We start from the raw sequence: 23,199 nt of genomic DNA on the forward strand, positions 1-23,199 counted from the left end.
AGACAGCAAGTAAAAGCGAGAGAGAGTGAGTCAGCGTCAATTGCATCGATGTAAATGTCCCAGGGCTCATCCATTTTAACCTCCCAAGTAGCAGCAAGGAAACCTTCAATAAACCCGGTAGAAGTGAATAAAATAACCGAAAGGAAAAAAAGTCAACAAAGGCTCCATCTCACGCAGTTTTTACTTACTTCAAATTTCCTTCCACTTGCTTAAAACCGGCCTGACTGTAGGAATTCAGTCTCATACAAAACCAGCCAGAGCCTTTGATGGGTGAATCAATAGCAGGGGTGGCCAACCGCTCAAAGATCAAGTGTCAGAGAATGAAAAACTGTACATCAATAAATCCACAAGCCCAGTACGCTGGGATGATCACTAACTGCAAGTAGATCAGGCCAGGAACTTTGAAACCTAGTCTGTCAGTCTGACTTTTAATATGCTTCAGATTATTTCTTTTACTTAAAATCTGGATTTTCTCTCTGAGGGAGTGCTGCACTGTCAGAGGTGCTGTCTTTAGGACGAGACGTTAGACTGAGGCCTCGATTGCTCCCTCAACTAGATATAAAAGATCCAATGGCAGTATTTGAAGAGCAGGGGAGTTATCCCGGTGTCCTGGCCAATAATTATCCCTCAACCAACATCGCAAAAAAATGATCTGGTCATTTATCTCATTGCTGTTCGTGGGAGCTTGCTGTGTGCAAATTGGCTGCTGCATTTCTTACATCACAACAGCGGGTACAATTCAAAAAGTACTAGAATGGCTGTAAAGCGCCGAGGTCATGAAAGGCACTATATAAATGCAGCATCATCCATCCGTTGGTCCTTGTCTCCGATTACTGCCAATAGCCGAGCTGTAAACCCGAATATCCCCTCCACTCCAGCAGTGCTGGAAGTTTGTGCTAGACGCTGTTTGCTGCGAGTTATGTTGCTCCTTTACCAGGCTCCCCACTGAATGGGTTTAGGAGCCAACTGGACTTGGCAGCTCCCTCACCACCCCCTCCCCTCCATGTCTGCTCGATGGGGAGGGAGGCTTATTCTGGCGAAAAAGGACTTGCATTCTAAGTAGTTCCAACTGTACACGTTATTGCACACCAGAATGGAGGGTATGCTCTGTTTTCTTGTGGTTGATCAGGTCCAATGTTATTCTCTCATTGGAGTCCAGTGTGAAACAGCGAACTGCATTTCAGTCACAGAAGAACGGCCTGTGCCTTGCACGGAAGCAGTTGGGCACCTCTGGTATATGCAGGCATCAGATTCTTCAGTGCGAGTTTCCATTTTATATCAGTCCAAAATTGTGTGTCTACACTTTATAACAGTGACTGTAGTCCAAAGTACTTCATTGGCTGTAAAGCACGTTGTGAAAGGCGCTATATAAATCCAAGTCTTTCTTTCTATGACTAATCCCCCATCCATCAGCGACAATGGGGCTGAATGAATTCACACCACTGTTGTCGGTTCTGATCTAACCCGGCCGCCTCAGTTATCTGTATCCCTTTCTGTGACAAGTCTCTCTTGACGTTGTCCATCCAATGATTCCTTGGTCTTCCGCGGTGTTCTTGCTCCATGTACGCCTGTGTGCCGGGCCACGAAAGGTATTCCAGCCATTTCCATTCTTGAAACCATCAGTCGCCTTGCTCTGATCTTCTGTATAAACATTGCTTCTTATCCAAACCATAGGAGCAGGAGGCGGCCATTCAGCCCCTCAAGCCTGCTCCGCTCTTCAATGAGATCATGGTTGATCTGCGACCCAACTCCCTTTGCCCCATATCCCTTAATACTTCTGGTTAACAAAAATCTATCAATCTCAGATTTAAAACTAACTGCTCTAGCATCAATTGCCGTTTGCAGAAGAGTTCCAAACCCTTTTTGTTATGTATGTAAACATTACCATTGTGTAAGACTTGCCACTAGGGGGCACACCTGTGGGAGACCCAAGGGTCACCTGTGCACCCTGGGCAAGCAGGTATAAAAGGCAGTCCACCATGCTGCTTCCTCACTCTGGAGTTACATTAAAGAGACCAAGGTCACAACAGTTTGAGCTTACAGTATACAGTCTTGTGGAGTTATTCTGAACATAATAGTGTGTGTGGAAGTGTTGACTAATCTCATTCCTGGAAGGCCTGGCTCCAATTTTTAGACTATATTCCCTAGTGCTAGGCTCCCCAACCTGCAGAAATAGTTTCTCTCTATCTACCCTATCTGTTCCCCTTAATATCGTGAAAACTTCCATCAAATCACCCCTCAACCATCTAAATTCCAGGGAATGCAACCCTAATGTGTGTAATCCATCCTTGTAATTATATTATTCGCTTCTTATATTATTCAAGTCTTTGTCTCCTGGATACTCCCAGTATTCCTCTCAACCAAGTCATCTCTGCTGTTGGTATCTTTTCTCATGGACCTGTTTCTGCTGCTTTAGGAAGATGAAGCAGAATAAAGATATTTTGGTAAAAATGAAGGTAAGAGCGTATAATAACAGGGGACGAACCGTTGCTTAGTGCACTCTTAGCTTCATTTATTCAGAATGTCCCAGTTCCACATCGAAAGTTAATGAGTTTAAACACACACACCTGGCTCTCAAGAGAAAAAAAACCTGAAAACTTACTTCTATCGTGGGATCATACTCATCGACGAAGTGGTTCTGAATAAGTTGGATCGTCAGTGCGCTTTTGCCCACGCCACCAGCTCCGACCACCACTAATTTGTACTCGGTCATCTTTTTTGCTCAGGGACAGACCTGTGTAAGGAAAAGGTGACATGGGTACAGGGGCAGATACAGAAACGCAGTGGTTCTGTTCCTGGACTAGTAATCCAGAGAACACGAGTCCAAACCCAAAATCAAATCACAAATTTGAATTCTGTTTTTTTCTAAAATCTGGAAATAAAATGAAGTAAAAGTGGCCATGAAGCTGTTAGTCACGAATATCCTCCAGGGACGGAAACCTGCTGTCCTTACCTGGTCCGGCCTATATGTGACTCAAGTCCCACACTTACATGGTTGGCTCTAAGCTGCCCCCTGAAGTGAGCAGTCATATTAGACTCGGGGAAACTAAGGATTGACAATAATTGCTGCCTTGCCAGCAACGCCCAAAGAATGACTTGCATTTATAGAACGTCCTTCACGACCACCGGACGTCTCAAGGTGCTTTACAGCCAATGAAGTACTTTTGGAGTGCAGTAATGTAGGAAACGCATCAGCCAATTTGCGCACTGCAAGCTCCCACAAACAGCAATGTGATAATGGCCAGATAAACATTTTTTTTGTTATGTTGATTGAGGGCTAAATACTGGCCAGGACACCGGGGATAATTCCCCTGCTCTTCTTCAAAATAGTGCCGTGGGATCTTTTACATCCACCTGAGGGGGCAGACGGGGCCTCAGTTTAACATCCCACCCGAAAGACGGCACCTCCGACAGTGCAGCACTCCCTCAGCACTGCACTGGAGTGTCAGCCTAGAGTTTTGTGCTCAACATAACATAAAGAGGAGTCGTCGGCCATTTGGCCCCTCGAGCCTGCTCCGCCATTCAATAAAATCATGGCTGATCTGATCTTGGCCTCAACTCCATTTCCCTGCCCACTCCCCATGAGCCTTGACCCTTATCACTCAAAAATTTATCTATCTCCACCTGAAATATATTCAATGACCCAGCCTCCACAGCTCTCTGGGGCAGAAAATTCCAAAGATTGACAACCCTCAGAAGAAATTCCCCATTTCCATTTTAAATGAACGACCCCTTATTCTGAAACTATGCCCCCTAGTTCTAGATTTCACCATGAAGGGAAACACCCTCTCTGCATCTACCCCATCAAGCCCCCTCAGAATCCTATACATTTCAATAAGATCACCTCTCATTCTTCTAAACTCCAAGGTTCCTGGAGTGGGACTTGAACCCACAACCTTCTGACTCCAAGGCGAGTGTGCGACCCACTGCTGATGCCCACATCCCGAAGAACACTTTAAAAAAAATGCCATTCAGCCCTTCGAGCATGCTCCACCATTCAATTAGATTATCACCATCACAGGCAACCAAAATGCTACACAAACTGAAAACTCAGATCAAAATAGAAAGTTATATTAAAATTTGTCACCTGCTAATATAAACTGTGCAAAATTATTCAGCAACTCTTGTTCAAGGTTTAGCTGCAAGCCTTGGCTCAGTGGGCAGCATTCTCGCCCGAGTCAGAAGGTTGTGGCTCAGGACTCACTCCAGAGACGAGCACATAATCTGGGCTAACACCCCAGTGCAGCACTGAGGGAGCGCTGCACTGTCTTTCAGATGAGATATTAAACCGAGGCCCTGTCTGGCCTCTCAGGTGGATGTAAAAAATCCCATGACGCGAACAAAAAAATGATCTGGTTATTGCATTGCTGTTTGTGGGAGCTTGCTGTGCGCAGTTTCCAACATTACAACAGTGACCGCACTTCAAAAAGTACTTAATTGGCTGTAAAGCGCTTTGGGATGTCCAGAGGTCGAGAAAGGCGCTATCTAAATCCAAGTTCTTTTTCTCTTTTCATCAATGCAACAACTGTGTGGGCCAGCCATTATAAAGAGTTGAGAGTTATCCTAAACCCATGCAGTTGCATACCAGAGGCTGACGACAATTCGGTTTTGTACCACAGTATCCCAGCATCCATGCAAACGTGGCCTTAAAACTCCCACTACATGACAATACAAAAGAAATGATTACAGCAGCGTTCATGAGCAATAGCTTGATCTTTAATCACTGCCAGGATCATTTATGTCACAAAAGGGAGAATTACTGCACATCTCTCTTTGCGTTTAGAAGACTTTGGGTTACCACTGAATGTCAAGCGTATTCAATTATTTCAGTTATGGATGTGCGTAGCATTTTTTTTTTTTTTAAGTATATAATGTTAGTGAACATTTTTTTGAAATCTCAACAATTCATGTCATTAGTTAAAAGTTAGCATAAACAGCACCAGACTGCTCTCTGAACTGATCACAAGGCAGGGGCCAGTTTTCCAATTACCCATCCCCTATCCCGAGGCTCAAATGCCAACAGAGACTTTTTTTTTTAAAAAGGAGGATAAAATCTATTTAGTGGGAATGATACTGACCATTGGTCATACCTGTACAGATTGTGCCAGGGCTTGCCTTGGGGCATTTGAGATGGTAGAAGCAGAAGACAAGAGAGAGCGAGAGGGGGGAGGAGAGAGCGAGAGAGGGGGGGAGAGAGCGAGAGAGGGGGGGAGAGAGCGAGAGAGGGGGGGAGAGAGCGAGAGAGGGGGGGAGAGAGCGAGAGAGGGGGGGAGAGAGCGAGAGAGGGGGGGAGAGAGCGAGAGAGGGGGGGAGAGAGCGAGAGAGGGGGGGAGAGAGCGAGAGAGGGGGGGAGAGAGCGAGAGAGGGGGGGAGAGAGCGAGAGAGGGGGGGAGAGAGCGAGAGAGGGGGGGAGAGAGCGAGAGAGGGGGGGAGAGAGCGAGAGAGGGGGGGAGAGAGCGAGAGAGGGGGGGAGAGAGCGAGAGAGGGGGGGAGAGAGCGAGAGAGGGGGGGAGAGAGCGAGAGAGGGGGGGAGAGAGCGAGAGAGGGGGGGAGAGAGCGAGAGAGGGGGGGAGAGAGCGAGAGAGGGGGGGAGAGAGCGAGAGAGGGGGGGAGAGAGCGAGAGAGGGGGGGAGAGAGCGAGAGAGGGGGGGAGAGAGCGAGAGAGGGGAGGAGAGAGCGAGAGAGGGGAGGAGAGAGCGAGAGAGGGGAGGAGAGAGCGAGAGAGGGGAGGAGAGAGCGAGAGAGGGGAGGAGAGAGCGAGAGAGGGGAGGAGAGAGCGAGAGAGGGGAGGAGAGAGCGAGAGAGGGGAGGAGAGAGCGAGAGAGGGGAGGAGAGAGCGAGAGAGGGGAGGAGAGAGCGGGAGAGGGGAGGAGAGAGCGGGAGAGGGGAGGAGAGAGCGAGAGAGGGGAGGAGAGAGCGAGAGAGGGGAGGAGAGAGCGGGAGAGGGGAGGAGAGAGCGGGAGAGGGGAGGAGAGAGCGGGAGAGGGGAGGAGAGAGCGGGAGAGGGGAGGAGAGAGCGGGAGAGGGGAGGAGAGAGCGGGAGAGGGGAGGAGAGAGCGGGAGAGGGGAGGAGAGAGCGGGAGAGGGGAGGAGAGAGCGGGAGAGGGGAGGAGAGAGCGAGAGAGGGGAGGAGAGAGCGAGAGAGGGGAGGAGAGAGCGAGAGAGGGGAGGAGAGAGCGAGAGAGGGGAGGAGAGAGCGAGAGAGGGGAGGAGAGAGCGAGAGAGGGGAGGAGAGAGCGAGAGAGGGGAGGAGAGAGCGAGAGAGGGGAGGAGAGAGCGAGAGAGGGGAGGAGAGAGCGAGAGAGGGGAGGAGAGAGCGAGAGAGGGGAGGAGAGAGCGAGAGAGGGGAGGAGAGAGCGAGAGAGGGGAGGAGAGAGCGAGAGAGGGGAGGAGAGAGCGAGAGAGGGGAGGAGAGAGCGAGAGAGGGGACGAGAGAGCGAGAGGGGACGGAGAAGAGAGGGAGGGAGGGAGGGACGGGGATGCGAGAGAGAGGGAGGGAGGGAGGGAGGGACGGGGACGCGAGAGAGAGGGAGGGAGGGAGGGAGGGACGGGGACGCAAGAGAGAGGGAGGGAGGGAGGGACGGGGACGCGAGAGAGAGGGAGGGAGGGAGGGACGGGGACGCGAGAGAGAGGGAGGGAGGGAGGGACGGGGACGCGAGAGAGAGGGAGGGAGTGAGGGACGGGGACGCGAGAGAGAGGGAGGGAGTGAGGGACGGGGACGCGAAAGAGAGGGAGGGAGGGAGGGGGAGGCGAGAGAGAGGGAGGGAGGGACGGGGAGGCGAGCGAGAGGGAGGGAGGGACGGGGACGCGAGCGAGAGGGAGGGAGGGACGGGGACGGGGACGCGAGCGAGAGGGAGGGAGGGAGGGAGGGACGGGGACGCGAGAGAGAGAGACGGTGACGAGAGAGAGAGAGACGGGGACGAGAGAGAGAGAGACGGGGACGAGAGAGAGAGAGACGGGGACGAGAGAGAGAGAGACGGGGACGAGAGAGAGAGAGACGGGGACGAGAGAGAGAGAGACGGGGACGAGAGAGAGAGAGACGGGGACGAGGACGGGGACGAGAGAGAGAGAGACGGGGACGAGAGAGAGAGAGACGGGGACGAGAGAGAGAGAGACGGGGACGAGAGAGAGAGAGACGGGGACGAGAGAGAGAGAGACGGGGACGAGAGAGAGAGAGACGGGGACGAGAGAGAGAGAGACGGGGACGAGAGAGAGAGAGACGGGGACGAGAGAGAGAGAGACGGGGACGAGAGAGAGAGAGACGGGGACGAGAGAGAGAGAGACGGGGACGAGAGAGAGAGAGACGGGGACGAGAGAGAGAGAGACGGGGACGAGAGAGAGAGAGACGGGGACGAGAGAGAGAGAGACGGGGACGAGAGAGAGAGAGACGGGGACGAGAGAGAGAGAGACGGGGACGAGAGAGAGAGAGACGGGGACGAGAGAGAGAGAGACGGGGACGAGAGAGAGAGAGACGGGGACGAGAGAGAGAGAGACGGGGACGAGAGAGAGAGAGACGGGGACGAGAGAGAGAGAGACGGGGACGAGAGAGAGAGAGACGGGGACGAGAGAGAGAGAGACGGGGACGAGAGAGAGAGAGACGGGGACGAGAGAGAGAGAGACGGGGACGAGAGAGAGAGAGAGACGGGGACGAGAGAGAGAGAGACGGGGACGAGAGAGAGAGAGACGGGGACGAGAGAGAGAGAGACGGGGACGAGAGAGAGAGAGACGGGGACGAGAGAGAGAGAGACGGGGACGAGAGAGAGAGAGAGACGGGGACGAGAGAGAGAGAGAGAGAGAGACGGGGACGAGAGAGAGAGAGAGAGAGACGGGGACGAGAGAGAGAGAGACGGGGACGAGAGAGAGAGAGACACGGGGACGAGAAAGAGAGACACGGGGACGAGAGAGAGAGAGACGGGGACGAGAGAGAGAGAGACGGGGACGAGAGAGAGAGAGACGGGGACGAGAGAGAGAGAGACGGGGACGAGAGAGAGAGAGACGGGGACGAGAGAGAGAGAGACGGGGACGAGAGAGAGAGAGACGGGGACGAGAGAGAGAGAGACGGGGACGAGAGAGAGAGAGACGGGGACGAGAGAGAGAGAGAGACGGGGACGAGAGAGAGAGAGAGACGGGGACGAGAGAGAGAGAGACGGGGACGAGAGAGAGAGAGAGAGACGGGGACGAGAGAGAGAGAGACGGGGACGAGAGAGAGAGAGACGGGGACGAGAGAGAGAGAGACGGGGACGAGAGAGAGAGAGACGGGGACGAGAGAGAGAGAGACGGGGACGAGAGAGAGAGAGACGGGGACGAGAGAGAGAGAGACGGGGACGAGAGAGAGAGAGAGACGGGGGACGCGACGAGAAAGAGACGGGGACGCGACAAGAGAGAGAGAGAGAGAGAGAGAGAGAGAGAGAGAGAGGGGCGGACGAGAGAGAGAGAGGGGGACGAGAGAGAGGGGGGGGGAACGAGAGAGAGAGGGGGGGGGAACGAGAGAGAGAGAGAGAGAGAGGGGGACGAGAGAGAGAGAGAGGGACGAGAAAGAGAGAGAGAGACACAGACACAGACGAACGAGAGAGAGAGAGAGACGCACACAAATGGAGAGAGAGGAGCAGAGAGAGAGAGGGTGGGGGTCGAGAGAGAGAGAGAGAGAGAGCGCGCGAGAGAGAGGGGGAGGGGAAAAGAGACAGAGAGAGAGGGGGGGTGAGGGGACGAGAGAGAGAGAGAGAGAGAGGGGGAGGGGAGGGGACGAGAGAGAGAGAGAGAGAGAGACACAGACGAGAGATAGAGAGAGAGACGTACACAGATGGAGAGAGAGGGGGAGAGAGAGAGAGAGAGAGAGAGAGACGGGGGGGGGGAGGGGAGAGAGAGAGGGAGAGGGAAGAGAGAGAGGGGGGAGTGGGGAAAGAGAGACAGAGAGAGAGAGAGAGAGAGAGAGAGAAAGAGGGGGGGGGGGGGAAGAGAGAGGGGGCGAGAGAGAGAGAGAGAGAGACACACACACACAGATGGAGAGAGAGCAAGCTTTTGATCTGGAAGGAGAAATAATATATGGGGACTTTTCAAAGCTATCCAGTTGGTATAAATCATGAGGATTTAATGTTTTACAACGGTTTTTTCAAGGCAAGTTTAAATTGTTCATTGAAGAGAGCTGTAGATTAGATATGAAGCCATTACATTTTCAGTCCCAGTACCCTCAGTCATGGCTGGAAGTTTGAGAAATATCTCATGCTAATGACAACACGATTCCAAGTCAGTGCTGCTCAATTGCAGGAAGGGATGGTTTGTGTATTCCTGCCACTAACTCCTGCTCTTCGACCCCAGTTCCCAGAAATCCACAGAGTCAAACCCCAGAGGAAGAGGAGATTAATAAACCACACCTAAATGGAAATGAATTCGACTGAAAATACTTGGGTGTGTCACTGTCAGATAGCGCTAAAAATAAACATTCATACCAGCTCCATTTACTCAACTAGTTTCGTGTGTGACAACTGGGAACTGGAGGAGGCCATTCAACCCCTCGAGCCTGTTCTGCCATTCAATGAGATCATGGCTGATCTGTACCTCATGGAGAAACTATTTTGCGTCTGTCTTAATAGAAGGCCAGTGAGGAAATTAAAACAAACTCACTCCCACAAAGGGTTTCTTATTCTTGCTGAGGTCACATTTTTTAAAAAGTAAAGCAGCAATATGCCAATATTAATATTAACCCAGAGTAACAGCAGAGCTCTCAAAGCATAGGTACTGAAAGGGCTACAAAAATTCATTTTCCCCAGGTTTTGCACTGGTAGTTAAAGGTTTGCTACACTGGAGATTAAGGGCTCAAATTTGGCCCACCCCTTTTTCCGGCGCACTCACCAGAAATGCGCCAACTTTGTGGGCTGAAAACGGCGCCGAAAAACTTGCCCCCGATTCTGGCCGCTGTGTTGCCTCTCCCGGGGCTTGGCGCGGCGTGGCCAGTCGATTGGGAGGCGGAGCTAGGGCCCTGCGCCAGAAACAGTGCCGGCAGCTCTGCACATGCGTGTGGGAGCGTGCGCGCATGCGCAGTAGTTCCTGCCCCCAGCCTCTATGTGCATGCTGCAGCTTGGGACCCGATGCATCCCACCCCTATCTCAGGCTGAGTGGCCTCCCGCACAGGTTGGCCTGCTACCTTCCCGGGCTAGAAGGCCACAACAAGCAGGTTGGTGTGGGGCCGAAGCTGGGGCGGCGGGGGAGGGGGATTCTGAACCGCACCCATGGGGGGTAGGGGGTTCCGATCCCATGAGCGGTCTGATCCCCGACCTCTAGGGAAGATCGGATCCCCAGACATGTCTGATCTCTGACCCCAGGTGCTGTTCTGATCCTGGAGGGTCTGATCCACGACCCCAGGAGGTAGGGTTGTTTGTAAGGGCGGGCTGATGGTGGGTGAGCTTAGGCAACTGGGAGAACAGAAGAATTACGAGCAGGAGGTACTTCTATTTTTTATTTGGATATTTTGAAAAAATTATGTAAATATGTTTTGTCTCTTTACCTTTTATTTTTGTTTAAGCTTCCATTGTATAGTAAATTAACTTTGCAAGTTTGTCATCATCATCATCATAGGCAGTCCCTCGAAATCGAGGAAGGCTTGCTTCCACTCCCGAAGTGAGTTCTTTGATGGCTGAACAGTCATATGATGTCCTGTATAGCTGTTTGATCTTATTCACATTCTTTAGTCAAGTCATTAAGTTCTGCTGGCCTCCGATGTACCTACCTGCGCTGATTTCTTAACTCTCCACAAGGGTTTTCTGTGCGGCCACAAGTGCCCACATACACTGGCCTAAGTTAGTTTGGAGTAACTATTAGCTGTCCAAAGTGGCCTAAATGGCCAAAACTGGCATAGGTGGCTGGTAACGCCCCCTTTTGAAAAAAAGTAAACTAAACTAAAAAAAAATCTTAACTAACTCACTTACACTGGCGCAAGTTGAATGTGCAAAATGGGGATTTTTAAGATACTCCAGAAAAATCAAGTTGCTCCAAAAAAAACACAGCAACTCCTGGGCAATTTTGAGTCCCAAGTGTTGCAACATTCTAGGGCAGTAAAGAGCCAGCAAAGAGAGATGGAGAGGGGGGGGGTGATGACTGAGAGAGGGCGGGGGGTATGAGGAAAGAGAGAGGGTGGGAGGGGGGGGGAATGAGGACAGAGAGAGGGCAGGGTGGGGGGGAGGAGAAGAGAAAGAAGGAAAGAGGGGGAGGAGGAGAGAGGGAGGGGGGGGGGGGGGAAAAGAGAAAAAAAAAAGAGAGGAAGGTAACTTTTTTGTGGCTTCAAAATGAACTGTGTTAAAACAAAAATTTGGAAAATGCATAATGAGACAATGAAAAGCAGTGCAGACCTCATTCTCCTGGGTTCCCTTTGCCTCACGACTGTCAAGCAAGGCCTCTGCCAATACTACCAGACCCTGAGCTCCCTTCCCATTCCTCCTGAATCGCAGATCCCCTATCCCTACAGCTTCTCTGACCCAGGATCCCCCTTTTTCCAGTGCCTGTAAACTGCCAGATCACCATTCTAATCCTCCCACACTCTGGGTGTATTGCCTGATCCCAGACCCACCCCAATGCTCCCCAAACCTCTCTCCACAGTGCACCTAAATCCAGGACTCTGTCAAAGTACTACTAGGTGCCGAAATCTCATCTGGGCACTGCCAGGCCACAAGGCCTCTTCTCTTGTGTTCCCAGGGCCACCTGTTCTGCTGATGAATCAATATCACGGATGAAACTACTTGGCATAAAATCTCTGTTCTTACTCACCATGAGCAATGCAAAGAGACATCAGCCAGCAATGCATCAACAGTTCTTCGCCCTTCCTCCGAGGGTCACATTAATATTTGTGATGACTATTTCAGTCACTGTTAAAATATACATCAGGAATTGCATGGTCGCTAAAAGACTAATGCCCATCTAGTTCACCTTCTACCATCCTGGGAGTCCCACGATACGATAATGGAGTTGTTGACCAATCACAGCAACCAATCTCTGTCAATGAGTCTACAACAGACCTGACATGGGGCGAGGAAAACCCCCAGTGGGGGAGGGCTTTGGGAACCACAGATCCACAATCACCCGTTCCCCGCCCCCCCACCCCCCACCCCCCACCCCCGAAACTGCTGCACTCACCACACGGCATGTCTCAAACTACTCTTATACTGTAACCTAAATTATTATTTTCTGAACAGAAATCTAATTTGCATTTGAATGAATCAACACTATGCTTCCACCATTGCTGGGATTGACCACTCACTCACTGAAATAACAGCTCCACAGATCTCACTGCATCCCCATCTATTCACAATGCCCATAGCTCACTTCCCCCCCCCACCCCACTCAAGAAAGCTTCCACCTTCCCTCCCTATCAGATGAGACGTTAAACCAAGGCCCCGTCTGCCCTCTCAGGTGGATGTAAAAGAGCCCTACCACTAATTCAAAGAAGAGCAGGGGAGTTATCCCCAGTATCCCTCAATCAACGTAACAGGAACAGATTATCTGGTCATTGTCACATTGCTGCTTGTGGGAGCTTGCTGTGCGCAAATTGGCTGCCGCGTTTCCCATATTACAAATGACTACACTCCAAAAATACTTCATTGGCTGTAAAGCACTTTGAGACGTCCGGTGGTCCTGAAAGTCGCTACATAAATGCAAGACTTTCTTTTTTCTTTATCACCACACTTCTCAATCGCCCTCCACAACCTACTTTCCGCTGTTACCATTCCCCCAGGATCCTCCTCCCAGTAATGCCCCGAATACACCCACACCCTGCCACTGGTCCTCCAACCTCCCCAGCCCATCCAGCATCTTGCCCTTACCACATCTAGTTCTCCTCCCATCAAACACCGTCCTTAAGCAAACATTTGGTAGAAAGGTCACTGATTCAGTTTCCATGGAAAGTGCTGTCGTGGTATTTTTAGATGTGGGTGTACTCAACATTATTTCTAAGGGAGCAGGGTGGGGTGGGCGACTCCTGGATCATGTTTTATGTCCCTTGCCAAAGAAAAAACTGATTTTAGGTACTTTATCCTACACCAAATATTCACCAGTGTGTGTACTGCTTCATGAGAATATAATATATGGAAACAGGTCGATGACCCTTCGTTAGAACCTAGTTCTGACCTGAAACGTTAACTCTGGAGAGAAACAGACGTTACCTCACCCGCTGGGATTTCCAGCATTTTGTTTTTATTCCAGATTCCAGCATCCGCAGTATTTTGCTTTTGTATTCATGAGAATATAGTTGGACTGAAAACAGCGCTGACAAGTGGTGCAATCTATTTACAAGATGCATGTACTGTACAAAATACTTTTTTTGAGCTCAAAATGACTGCAGTATAGGTCATTTTTAAAAATTTGTTCCCGGGGTGTGGGCGTCGCTGGCAAGGCCGGCATTTATTGTCCATCCCCAATTGCCCTTTGAGAAGGTGGTGGTGAGCCGCCGCCTTGAACCGCTGCAGTCCTTGTGGTGAAGGTACTCCCACAGTGCTGTTAGGGAGGGAGTTCCAGGATTTTGACCCAGTGACGATGAAGGAACGGAGATATATTTCCAAGTCAGGATGGTGTGGAACTTCAATGGGAACTTGCAGGTGATGGTGTTCCCATGCACCTGCTACCCTTGTCCTTTTAGGTAGTAGAGGTTGCAGGTTTGGGAGGTGCTGCCGAAGGAGAATTAGTGGATGAACAGATGATATACCTTGCTCCGCTATTTTACCACAGGTGTTAACCCACTTATTTTAAAGTGGTAAGCATCTCAGTTAAAACGGCAAACAGGAGTGTTATATGAATGCTCATCGACTAGCATCACCAAGCCATTTGAACATATAATATTATATAGCTTCAATAGCTTTTCATTAGCTTAATGCCACAGAGCTTTACAATCAAATGATTGGTAATTCAAAGTGCAGGCACTCTCAGTGTATCCTATACACACCAATGTTGAATTTCAATCCAAATATACCAACACTTCCTGCAATAGTCCAGTAAAAATTCAATCAGACATAAATCAATGACCACAAAACAGTAGCCATTGCAATATATTGTGGAGGCCCCGACCTGTGAGAGAACACCAGCGGCAGGTCAGGGCCATAAAAGGAGCGGAGGTGCAGCAGCCTGGGGGCAATGTGGAGGCATACTACTTCAGGGAGCAGCGCAAGCTGGTACAGGAGGGCAACGGCAGCAAAGAGTGAAGTCAGCAAGGTCCAGCTCAGTGATTATAGCATGGGCAGATACAGCAGGAGTGGCGAGAGACTGTGGAGGGATGTGATCGCGGCTCAGGAGAGGCGTGAGTTCGGGACCAGGGGTAGCACAGGCCAGCCCACACTGCGATATGTGTGCGTATTGGGTCCATGCAGCAGAGCTGGTCTCCCGTCCTCCTGGTTAACCCTTGCCACTGGACCAAGACCTAGCTCTGTCAAGCCCGTGTGGTGGCTGGTGTGCAATGGTCACCACACGTTAAAAAAATCCACGCACAGACATCTTCCACCCTTCAGGATGTAGTTCGGAATCCGGAATATTAGGCCCTTCATTGAAATACTGGTGAACTCATCCCTTTTTGGCGTGGAAGCAAGTCATCCTCATTTCCAGGGACCGCCTATGATGATGATTGTGTGTTATCGGCCTTGGATCAGTGAAACCTTCTTGCCTCAGAGTCAGAAGGATGTGGGGTTCAAATATCACTCGAGACTCAAGCACGTAATCCAGGCTGACACGGTTGGAGCTTCCGTCTTTAGGGAGAGATGTTTAACCGAGACCCCGAGGTGGAAGATGCCTGTGCGTGGATTTTTTTTAACGTGTGGTGACCATTGCACACCAGCCACCACACGGGCTTGACAGAGCTAGGTCTTGGTCCAGTGGCAAGGATTAACCAGGAGGACGGGAGACCAGCTCTGCTGCATAGACCCAATACGCACACATATCGCAGTGTGGGCTGGCCTGTGCTACCCCTGGTCCCGAACTCACGCCTCTCCTGAGGTGGGCATAGATCCCATGGCACTATTTCGAGTTCTCCCCAGTGTGCTGGCCAATATTTAACCCTCAGCCAACATCGCTAAAAAACATATAATCTTGTCTTGCATCTCACTGCTGTTTGTGGGAGCTTGCTGTGCGCAAATTGGCCACCGTGTTTCCTACATTCCAACAGTAACTACACTTCATTGGCTGTGAAGCGCTTTGGGACGTCCTGAGGTGGTGAAAGGCGCTGATTAAAAAAAAGTACCTGCCTTACATCCTCCGACCCATTATATGGACCCCCCAGTGTTCATTTGAAAAGTGGCAGGGGGACACCAACTACATATACATAACAAAAACTGATTATCTGGTCATTATCACATTGCTGTTTGTGGGAGCTTGCTGTGCGCAAACTGGCTGCCGCGTTTCCTACATTACAACACTGACTACACTCCAAAAGTACTTCATTGCAGAGAAAGACTTTTATTTATATAGCGCCTTTTATGACCACTGGAAGTCTCAGCCAAGGTCATTAGACAAACACCAACAAACGTAAAAATAATGGAAACTATTCCGTGTGGGAAACTGGAGTTTGAAGATGTTAGTGTGATGAAATAGGGAGATTCTTGCATTTTACGAGAGGGGGGGAAACTGGAGTTAAAAGTTGGCTCCAGCCTGTGACAGCCATGAGGGCCCCATTGCTCACTGCGCAGCCAACTAGGTGAATGGGGCACCATTGCATTGCCGAGGTCTGATTGGCAATCAATGGGAAAGGCTCGATCTTAAATTGGATTTGCTGGTTTGTTGCATTGCTCAACGAAACTGTACAGTATCGGAAATGTTAACTGCTGTGGACTGACAGCGAATGGACGATGACAGCCTCTCGATGCCTAAACTGGGAAAGGAAGGAGGAAGCGGCAAACATTCAGACAGTCACACCTCACTCCTCACAAATGTAAAATCTGTCCAACATCTCATTGTTTAAAACAAGGAAACAGTTATAACCTGGCAAGTTGGAGCTGGAATCACTGAGCTTTAGTTCTGGCAGGAGATCGCCATTCCATGGATGAAGTGTAATTCACATTGTCCACATCTGGGAAATCTACCGAAGGACCAATCCCACAATGCTTCCGATTACCAGTGTGCAAGGATATTGGGCCGCTTTCAGTTCTACAGTGGTGATTCAGTATAGAATCATACAGCACCGACAACTTGCATTTATATAGCATCTTTCACGACCACCAGACATCCCAAAGCGCTTTACAGCCAATGAAGTACTTTTGGAGCACAGTCACTGTTGTAATGTGGGAAACATGTCAGCCAATTTACACACCGCAAGCTCCCACAAACAGCAATGTGATGATGACCAGATAATGTGTCTTTTTATGTTGATTGGGGATAAATATTGGCCAGGACACCGGGGATAAACCCCCTGCTTTTCTTTGAAATAGTGCCGTGGGATCTTTTACGCCCACCCGAGCGCACAGACGGGATCTCGGTTTAACGTTTCATCCGGAAGACGGCACCTCCGACAGTGCAGCACTCCCTCAGCACTGCACTGGAGTGTGAGCCTAGATTTTGTGTGTGCTCAAGTTCCGGAGGGACTGGAGCCCACAACCTTTTGACTCAGAGGAGAGATTGTGCTACCCACTGAGCTAAGGAGGCCATTCAGCCTGTGCTGGCTCTTGGGGGGGGGGGAGGTATCAGATCTGTAAGTAAAGCAGGCCAAGTGGTTTGAGGCTGTGTACACAGGTGTAACTTCCCTCTGAAAGGGACAGCGGAGGATATGTTGGGTATCCCACACAATGCCCAAGTAATATTCCACAACTCGAGGCTAATTGTTGTTAAACCTGGAAACACTAATCCATACACGGCACTAGCTGTGGCTCAGGGGGTAGCACACTTGCATCACCGGAGTCAGAAGGTTGTGGGTTCAAGTCCTGCTCCCAAAGACTTGAAATCATCCAGGCTGACACGCCAGCACAGTACTGATGAACGCAAGAGATCCCATGGCACTATTAGAAGACCAAAGAATTCACCCCCGGTGTTCAGGCCATCACAAACAGATGATTTGGCCATTTATCTCATCGCTGTCTTTGAGGCCTAGCTGTGCACAAATTGGCTGTCACGTTTCCCTACATCATAGGCAGTCCCTCAAACCGAGGATGACTTGCTTCCACGTCAAAAAGTTCACAGGTGTTTCAATGAAGGACCTAAAATTCCAGATCCCGAACTAAACTTTGAAGGGTGGAAGATGCCTGTGCGTGGATTTTTTTTAACATGTGGTGGCCGTTGCACACCAGCCACCACACGGGTTTGACAGAGCTAGGTCTTGGTCCAGTGGCAAGGATTAACCAAGACGACTGGAGACCAGCTCTGCTGCACGAACCTAGTGCGCACACATATCGCAGTGTGGGCTGCCCCTAGACCCTCGTCTCTTCCGGGCCCCGATCACCTCCCTCTGGGAACTCTTGCTGCTCCTTCGCCCCAACCTCCGGGACGTTTCCCTACATTACAACAGTGACTACACTGGCTGTAAATGGGATGTTAAAGGTCAGGAAAGGTGCTATATAAATGCATATCCTTTCCTTACATGACAGATAGGAATGCAGGTTTCGACTCGTGTCTCACAAGACAAAAATGTTGGGGAAAACACAAGAATTCGGAGTCGCCGCCCATATGGCTGCTCAAGCCTGCTCCGCCATTCAATAAAATCATGGCTGATATTCGACGGCAACTCTACTTTCCTGCCCGATCCATATCGCTTGATTCCCCGAGGATCCAAAAACCTATCTATCCCAGCCTTGACTCTACTCACAGTCTAAACAGTGGAAATCGCTGACAGGTTGTTTGGCCTTTCAGAAAGTTTTTTGACAGAGTGCCACATAACAAAGGTTTCTAATTACACAAAGTCTGGGACTCCACACAGAATATTGCTCATTAAAAACGGAAGATGTAATGTCAGATTGGGAGAACAGGTTGCACACATACTGTCAGGGTCAGTGCTTGTTTCCAATCAAAATACTGAAAAGGAATTGCAAGTGTGGCAAACGGTGAAGACCAGTGAAATGAGAGAAACGGAGATGGAGTTAAGGATGTGCAGAACGGCTTAAAAATCAGTTATGCAATGGGGCAGATGAATAGGAAATGAAAGTTAAAAATGACATGTTGTGCAATACGCTAGCTTCCAGCCACATAAGGTTAATCGAGAATCCAGATGTGGCAAATTGCATTCCTGATTAGTGAACAAAAGAGCAAGGGACAGTAGCTGGTCATCTGATCTCATACCCGCACGTGAACACGTGAACTTTTAACCTATTTGCACATTTGTTGGTAAAGTGGAGATGAGGAGCAGAGTGCAAGAGTTTTACTTTCTTGGTTGCTGAACGATGATAGATGTTTGTTAAATAAACATACACATGCGAAGTATGTATTGCTCGAGTGTGTGTCAGGCATTTTCTACTAAAATTAGTGCATGTGGCTCAAACAGTGTTACCATAGCCTTAGCCGTGACTAGTCATCGATTTCTATTGGAAAACACTGTTGTAAAGTGCTGCACAGAGTGGAAAAACTGTTGAGTCAACAATGAACGAAGTAGAATTAAAATGGAAACTTGATGAAATAATAGATTGAGCAGTTCCAAAAGCAAACAAGATGCTGGGATACAATCACTGGAACAGTTAAATACAAGTCCACAGAGGTCGTGTTAGGGCCTTACGACACACTGATTACACCGCAATGATGTTCAACTCTGGCCATCGTGGCACAAAAATGGACAGACATTCATCGGAAAGAGTGCCAAAAGCAGCAACGAGAATGATCCCAAGTGTAAAGAGGATGAGCTGCGAAGATCAATCAGACAAGCTCAACTTCGACCTAGAACAAATGAAGATGATTGTGGTGGTTGGAGGTCAATCATCACAGCCCCAGGACATTGCTGCAGGAGTTCCTCAGGGCAGTGTCCTAGGCCCAACCATCTTCAGGTGTTTCATCAATGACCTTCCCTCCAACATAAGGTCAGAAGTGGGGATGTTTGCTGATGATTGCATAGTGTTCAGTTCTATTTGCAACTCCTCAGATAATGGAGCAGTCCATGCCCACATGCCGCAAGACCTGAACTATTCAGGCTTGGGCTGATAAGTGGCAAGTAACATTCGCGCCACACAAGTGCCAGGAAAGAAGCGAGAGTCTAACCACCGCCCCTTAACATTCAGTGGCATTACCATCGTCTAATCCCCCATCAACATCCTGAGGGTCACCATTGACCAGAAATTTAACTGGACCAGCCACATAAATACAGTGGCAACAAGGGCAGGTCAGATGCTGGGTATTCTGCAGCAAGTGTCTCAACCTCCTGACTCCCCAAAGCCTTTCCACCATCTACAAGGCACAAGTCAGAAGTGTGATGGAATACTCTCCACTTGCCTGAATGAGTGCAGCTCCAACAACACTCGAAGCTCAACAAAGCAGCCCGCTTGATTGGCACCCCATCCACCACCTTAAACATTCACTCCCTCCACCACCGGCGCACCGTGGCTGCAGTGTGTACCATCTACAAGATGCACTGCAGCAACTCGCCAAGGCTTCTTCGGCAGCACCTCCCCAACCCACAACCTCTACCACCTAGAAGGACCAGGGCAGCAGGCGCATGGGAACATCACCTGCAAGTTCCCCTCCAAGTTACACACCATCCTGACTTGGAAATATATCGGCCGTTCATTCATTAACGCTGGGTCAAAATCCTGGAACTCCCTCCCCAACAGCACTGTGGGAGCACCTTCACCACACGGACTGCAGCGGTTCAAGGCGGTGGCTCACTATCACCTTCTCAAGGTCAATAAGGGCCTTGCCAGAGACGCCCACATCCCAGGAACGATTTTTTAAAAAGCCCACAGAGAAGGGGAGGAAATGTCACCACGGTAGAGAAAACCTTGTGACAAAAATAAAGCATTTCAAACATCAGGCCAGTAAGACCAAAGGCCATAAATTAAAGTTACTGAAAAGTAAATTTAGAACAGATATGATCGGAAGCTCTTTAGTCATAGGGTAATAAGTGTCTGGAATAATCTGCCAGGTCAACTGGCAGAGTTAAGCCATTAGAGGCATTCATGATGCAAGGTTGCCAGAGTTTGGTACTAGAGGGAAGAGCTCTTGCCAAATAGCCCCTTCTCATCCTTGGCTCAGCAACTGCACTCCTGCTCAATACAAAAGTAAAAAATCCTTCCCACCGAGGCACTCGATCAGGTAACAAATGGTGCATATGTGATAGTGGCTGTGAATTCTCCAACAGCCAGATTATTCTACCATACCCAACAGATAGCGAATCATGGTGTCAGATGAGAATCAATAGCAAGGAAAGAGTTATCCATATAATTTTTATTTTTATAAATAGTAATTTGGGCTGCCTGGTGGCACAGCACATTGGTGTATTGACACATTATACTGTTCAACAATCACACACCAGTTCTTGCTCAGTATTTCAGACCCTTGGTGAGTGAAGCTACCCCAGCACAAACCCTAGCAGCAGCTTCACAAGTACAGTACCACAAACAGCAAAATACACGAGTGCAAGAACATCTCCGTGAACTGGACAAGGAGGAGGTAGGCACTGTACAGGAAGTAAAGGTACTTGGGGGGGGGGGGGGGGGGAAGCAAGGGTTTTAAAAGGAGGCTTCTGGAGGGTACAGGTAATTAAGGCAAAGTGGTTCTGGGAGAGACTGGCATTGGATGGGGCATCAGGGCTAAAGACCGCTGTCCAATGGTGAAGCGCAGGGGACGGGGGACCTAGAGTAGGACAATATGCAGAGCACGTCTCCAGTCGTCCTGGTTAACCCTTGCCACTGTCGAGCCCGTGTGGTGGCTGATGTGCAACGGCCACCACACATTTAAAAAGTCCACGCACAGGCATCTTCCACCCCCTCAATTGGAGCTCAGGACTGGAACATCGGGTCCTTCATTGAAACATCTGTGAACTCATGTGGAAACAAGTCATCCTCATTCGAGGGACCACCTACGATGATGATGGAGAGTAGAGCAATACAGGGTGTAGAAGATTACCCAATTAGGCTCGGGTGAGATCGTTGGACAGTCAGATCGTACGTCAACATGCCTGGAGTGAAGAGTGACTCCAGGGAACTCAAAGAACTAACCTTACTGATAAAATGACTGAAGTAAACACAGGTATTCCTTTACATTCAGGGTTTCTTCAGAGACTTTCAAACTGACTTTTCTCGTGAGATTCTCCAACTGATTGCTTTTCTCAGGTTCCAGCTGGGACAAAATTATCTTTTATATTGCAAGGGGTTACAGTGACATTCTTCACTTAAAATTTGAATGGATTGATATTCAAAATGAAGGAGAGTCAAACAGAAACTAAATTAATCACCAAGCCTGTATATTTTTTTAAATCTGTGTTGGCCTCCTCTCAGGCAGTGTTATAAGGGAGACTACAACAACAAAAGAACATAAGAAATAGTAGGAGTAGGCCATTTGGCCCCTCGAGCCTGCTCAGCCATTCAATGTGATCATGACTGATCTGATCTTAGCCTCAACTCCACTTAGCCCCGTTCTCCATAACCCTCGACCCCATTATCATTCAAAAATATGTCTATCTCCACCTTAAATATATTCAATGACCCAGCCTCCACAGCTCTCTGGGGCAGAGAATTCCAAAGATTCACAACCCTCAAAGAAGAAATTCCTCCTCATTTCCGACCCCTTATTCTGAAACTATGCCCCCTATTTCTAGATTCCCCCACGAGGAGAAACATCCTCTCTGCATCTACTTTGTCGAGCCCCCTCAAAATCTTATGCGTTTCAATAAAATCACCTCATTCTTCTAAACTCCAATGAGTACAGGCCCAACCTGTTCAACCTTTCTTCATAAGACAATCCCTTCATCTCAGGAATCAACCGAGTGAATCTTCTCTAAACTGCCTCCAATGCAAGTATATCCTTCCTTAAAAATAGTGACCAAAACTGTACGCAGTACTCTAGGTGTGGTCTCAACAATACCCTGTACAGCTGTAGCAGGACTTCCCTACTTTTATACTCTTTCCCCTTGCAATAAAGACCATAATTCCATTTGCCTTCTTGATTGCTGCCTGTATCTACATGCTAAATTTGTGTGTTTCATGCACGAGGACCCCCAGATTCCCCTGTACCTCAGCATTTTGTAATCTCTCCCCCATTTAAATAATCATTTGCTTTTTTTTTTATTGACAACCATTCCAATGTTGACTTTAGTTTTAAACAGACAGCTTCCAGAACAAAAAAACCCTCATTTTTGCTACAGATTGTGACCCTGGAGGTGGCAGGATCGTATGTGTGGTTTGGGAGAATTTATATGGAAGGCAAAAGTTGATGATGGAAAGAAAAATTGAAAGGGGAAAGATGAGTTTGGCAAAGTTAGTAAAGGCTGACGAGACAATTTGTGCGTAAAGAAAATGGAGACAAGAGGGAGATCTTGACGAGGAAGGCGGGAGAAGGGGATTCAGTCGATAGATGGGGAGAATGGAGAGAGATCGAGAATGCGGGATTTGATTGAGGAAAGGCCGAGGTGAGACCCGTCTGAGCCCCGCACTACCTCCTTGGGCCTTTAAGAATGAGAGGGGATCTCATTGAAAAGTATAAAATTCTGACTGGGTTGGATAGACTGGATGCGGGGAGGATGTTTCCCCTGGGCTGGGAAGTCTAGAACAAGGGGTCACAGTCTCAAGATACAGGGTAGGAAATTTAGGACTGAGATGAGGCGAAATTTTTTCACTCAGAGGGTGGTGAACCTGTGGAATTCTCGACCACAGAAGGCTGTGGAGGCCAAGTCACTGAATATATTTACGAGGGAGATAGATAGATTTCTAGACAAAAAAGACATCAAGGGGTATGAGGAAAAAGCAGGAATATGGTGTTGAGAGAGGATCAGCCATGCTCATATTGAATGGCGGTGCAGACTCAAAGAGCCGAATGGCCTACTACTGCTCCTGTTTTCTATGTTTCTATGAGATACGGTGGTATGCATAGCCGGGCAGGGTGGCCATCAGTGAACGAGCATCTAAACAACTTCGTCACAAGCCGCTGCACGAACCTTTTGTACAGTGCGCTATGATCTCCATTAGTGGGTGATCTGCAAGAACCAATCAGCGTAATAACCAGGCCATCAAGTAGATCTTTCCTGGGTTTGGACGCAATAGCAGACCAGTGGCCCAACTGAGAGAGGGAAGATCCCTGGTCAGGCAGTAGGGTCCTACCTCTACTCATTGG

General features: G+C 49.3%; 1 protein-coding gene across 5 annotated transcripts in view; it reads right to left on the reverse strand.

Moving 5' to 3' along the window:
* Positions 1-23,199, reverse strand: part of LOC139278623 (GTPase KRas) — an 83,378-nt gene that overhangs the window by 25,306 nt on the left and 34,873 nt on the right. For all 5 annotated transcript variants that reach the window (XM_070897622.1, XM_070897621.1, XM_070897624.1 and 2 more), the window contains exon 2: positions 2,603-2,734. In XM_070897622.1, the coding sequence (XP_070753723.1) occupies positions 2,603-2,713 (111 nt within the window). In that variant the 5' untranslated portion in view covers positions 2,714-2,734. The remainder of the gene's footprint in view (positions 1-2,602; positions 2,735-23,199) is intronic.

Source organism: Pristiophorus japonicus, chromosome 13, assembly GCF_044704955.1.
Source record: "Pristiophorus japonicus isolate sPriJap1 chromosome 13, sPriJap1.hap1, whole genome shotgun sequence".
Taxonomy (NCBI): Eukaryota; Metazoa; Chordata; class Chondrichthyes; family Pristiophoridae; genus Pristiophorus; species Pristiophorus japonicus.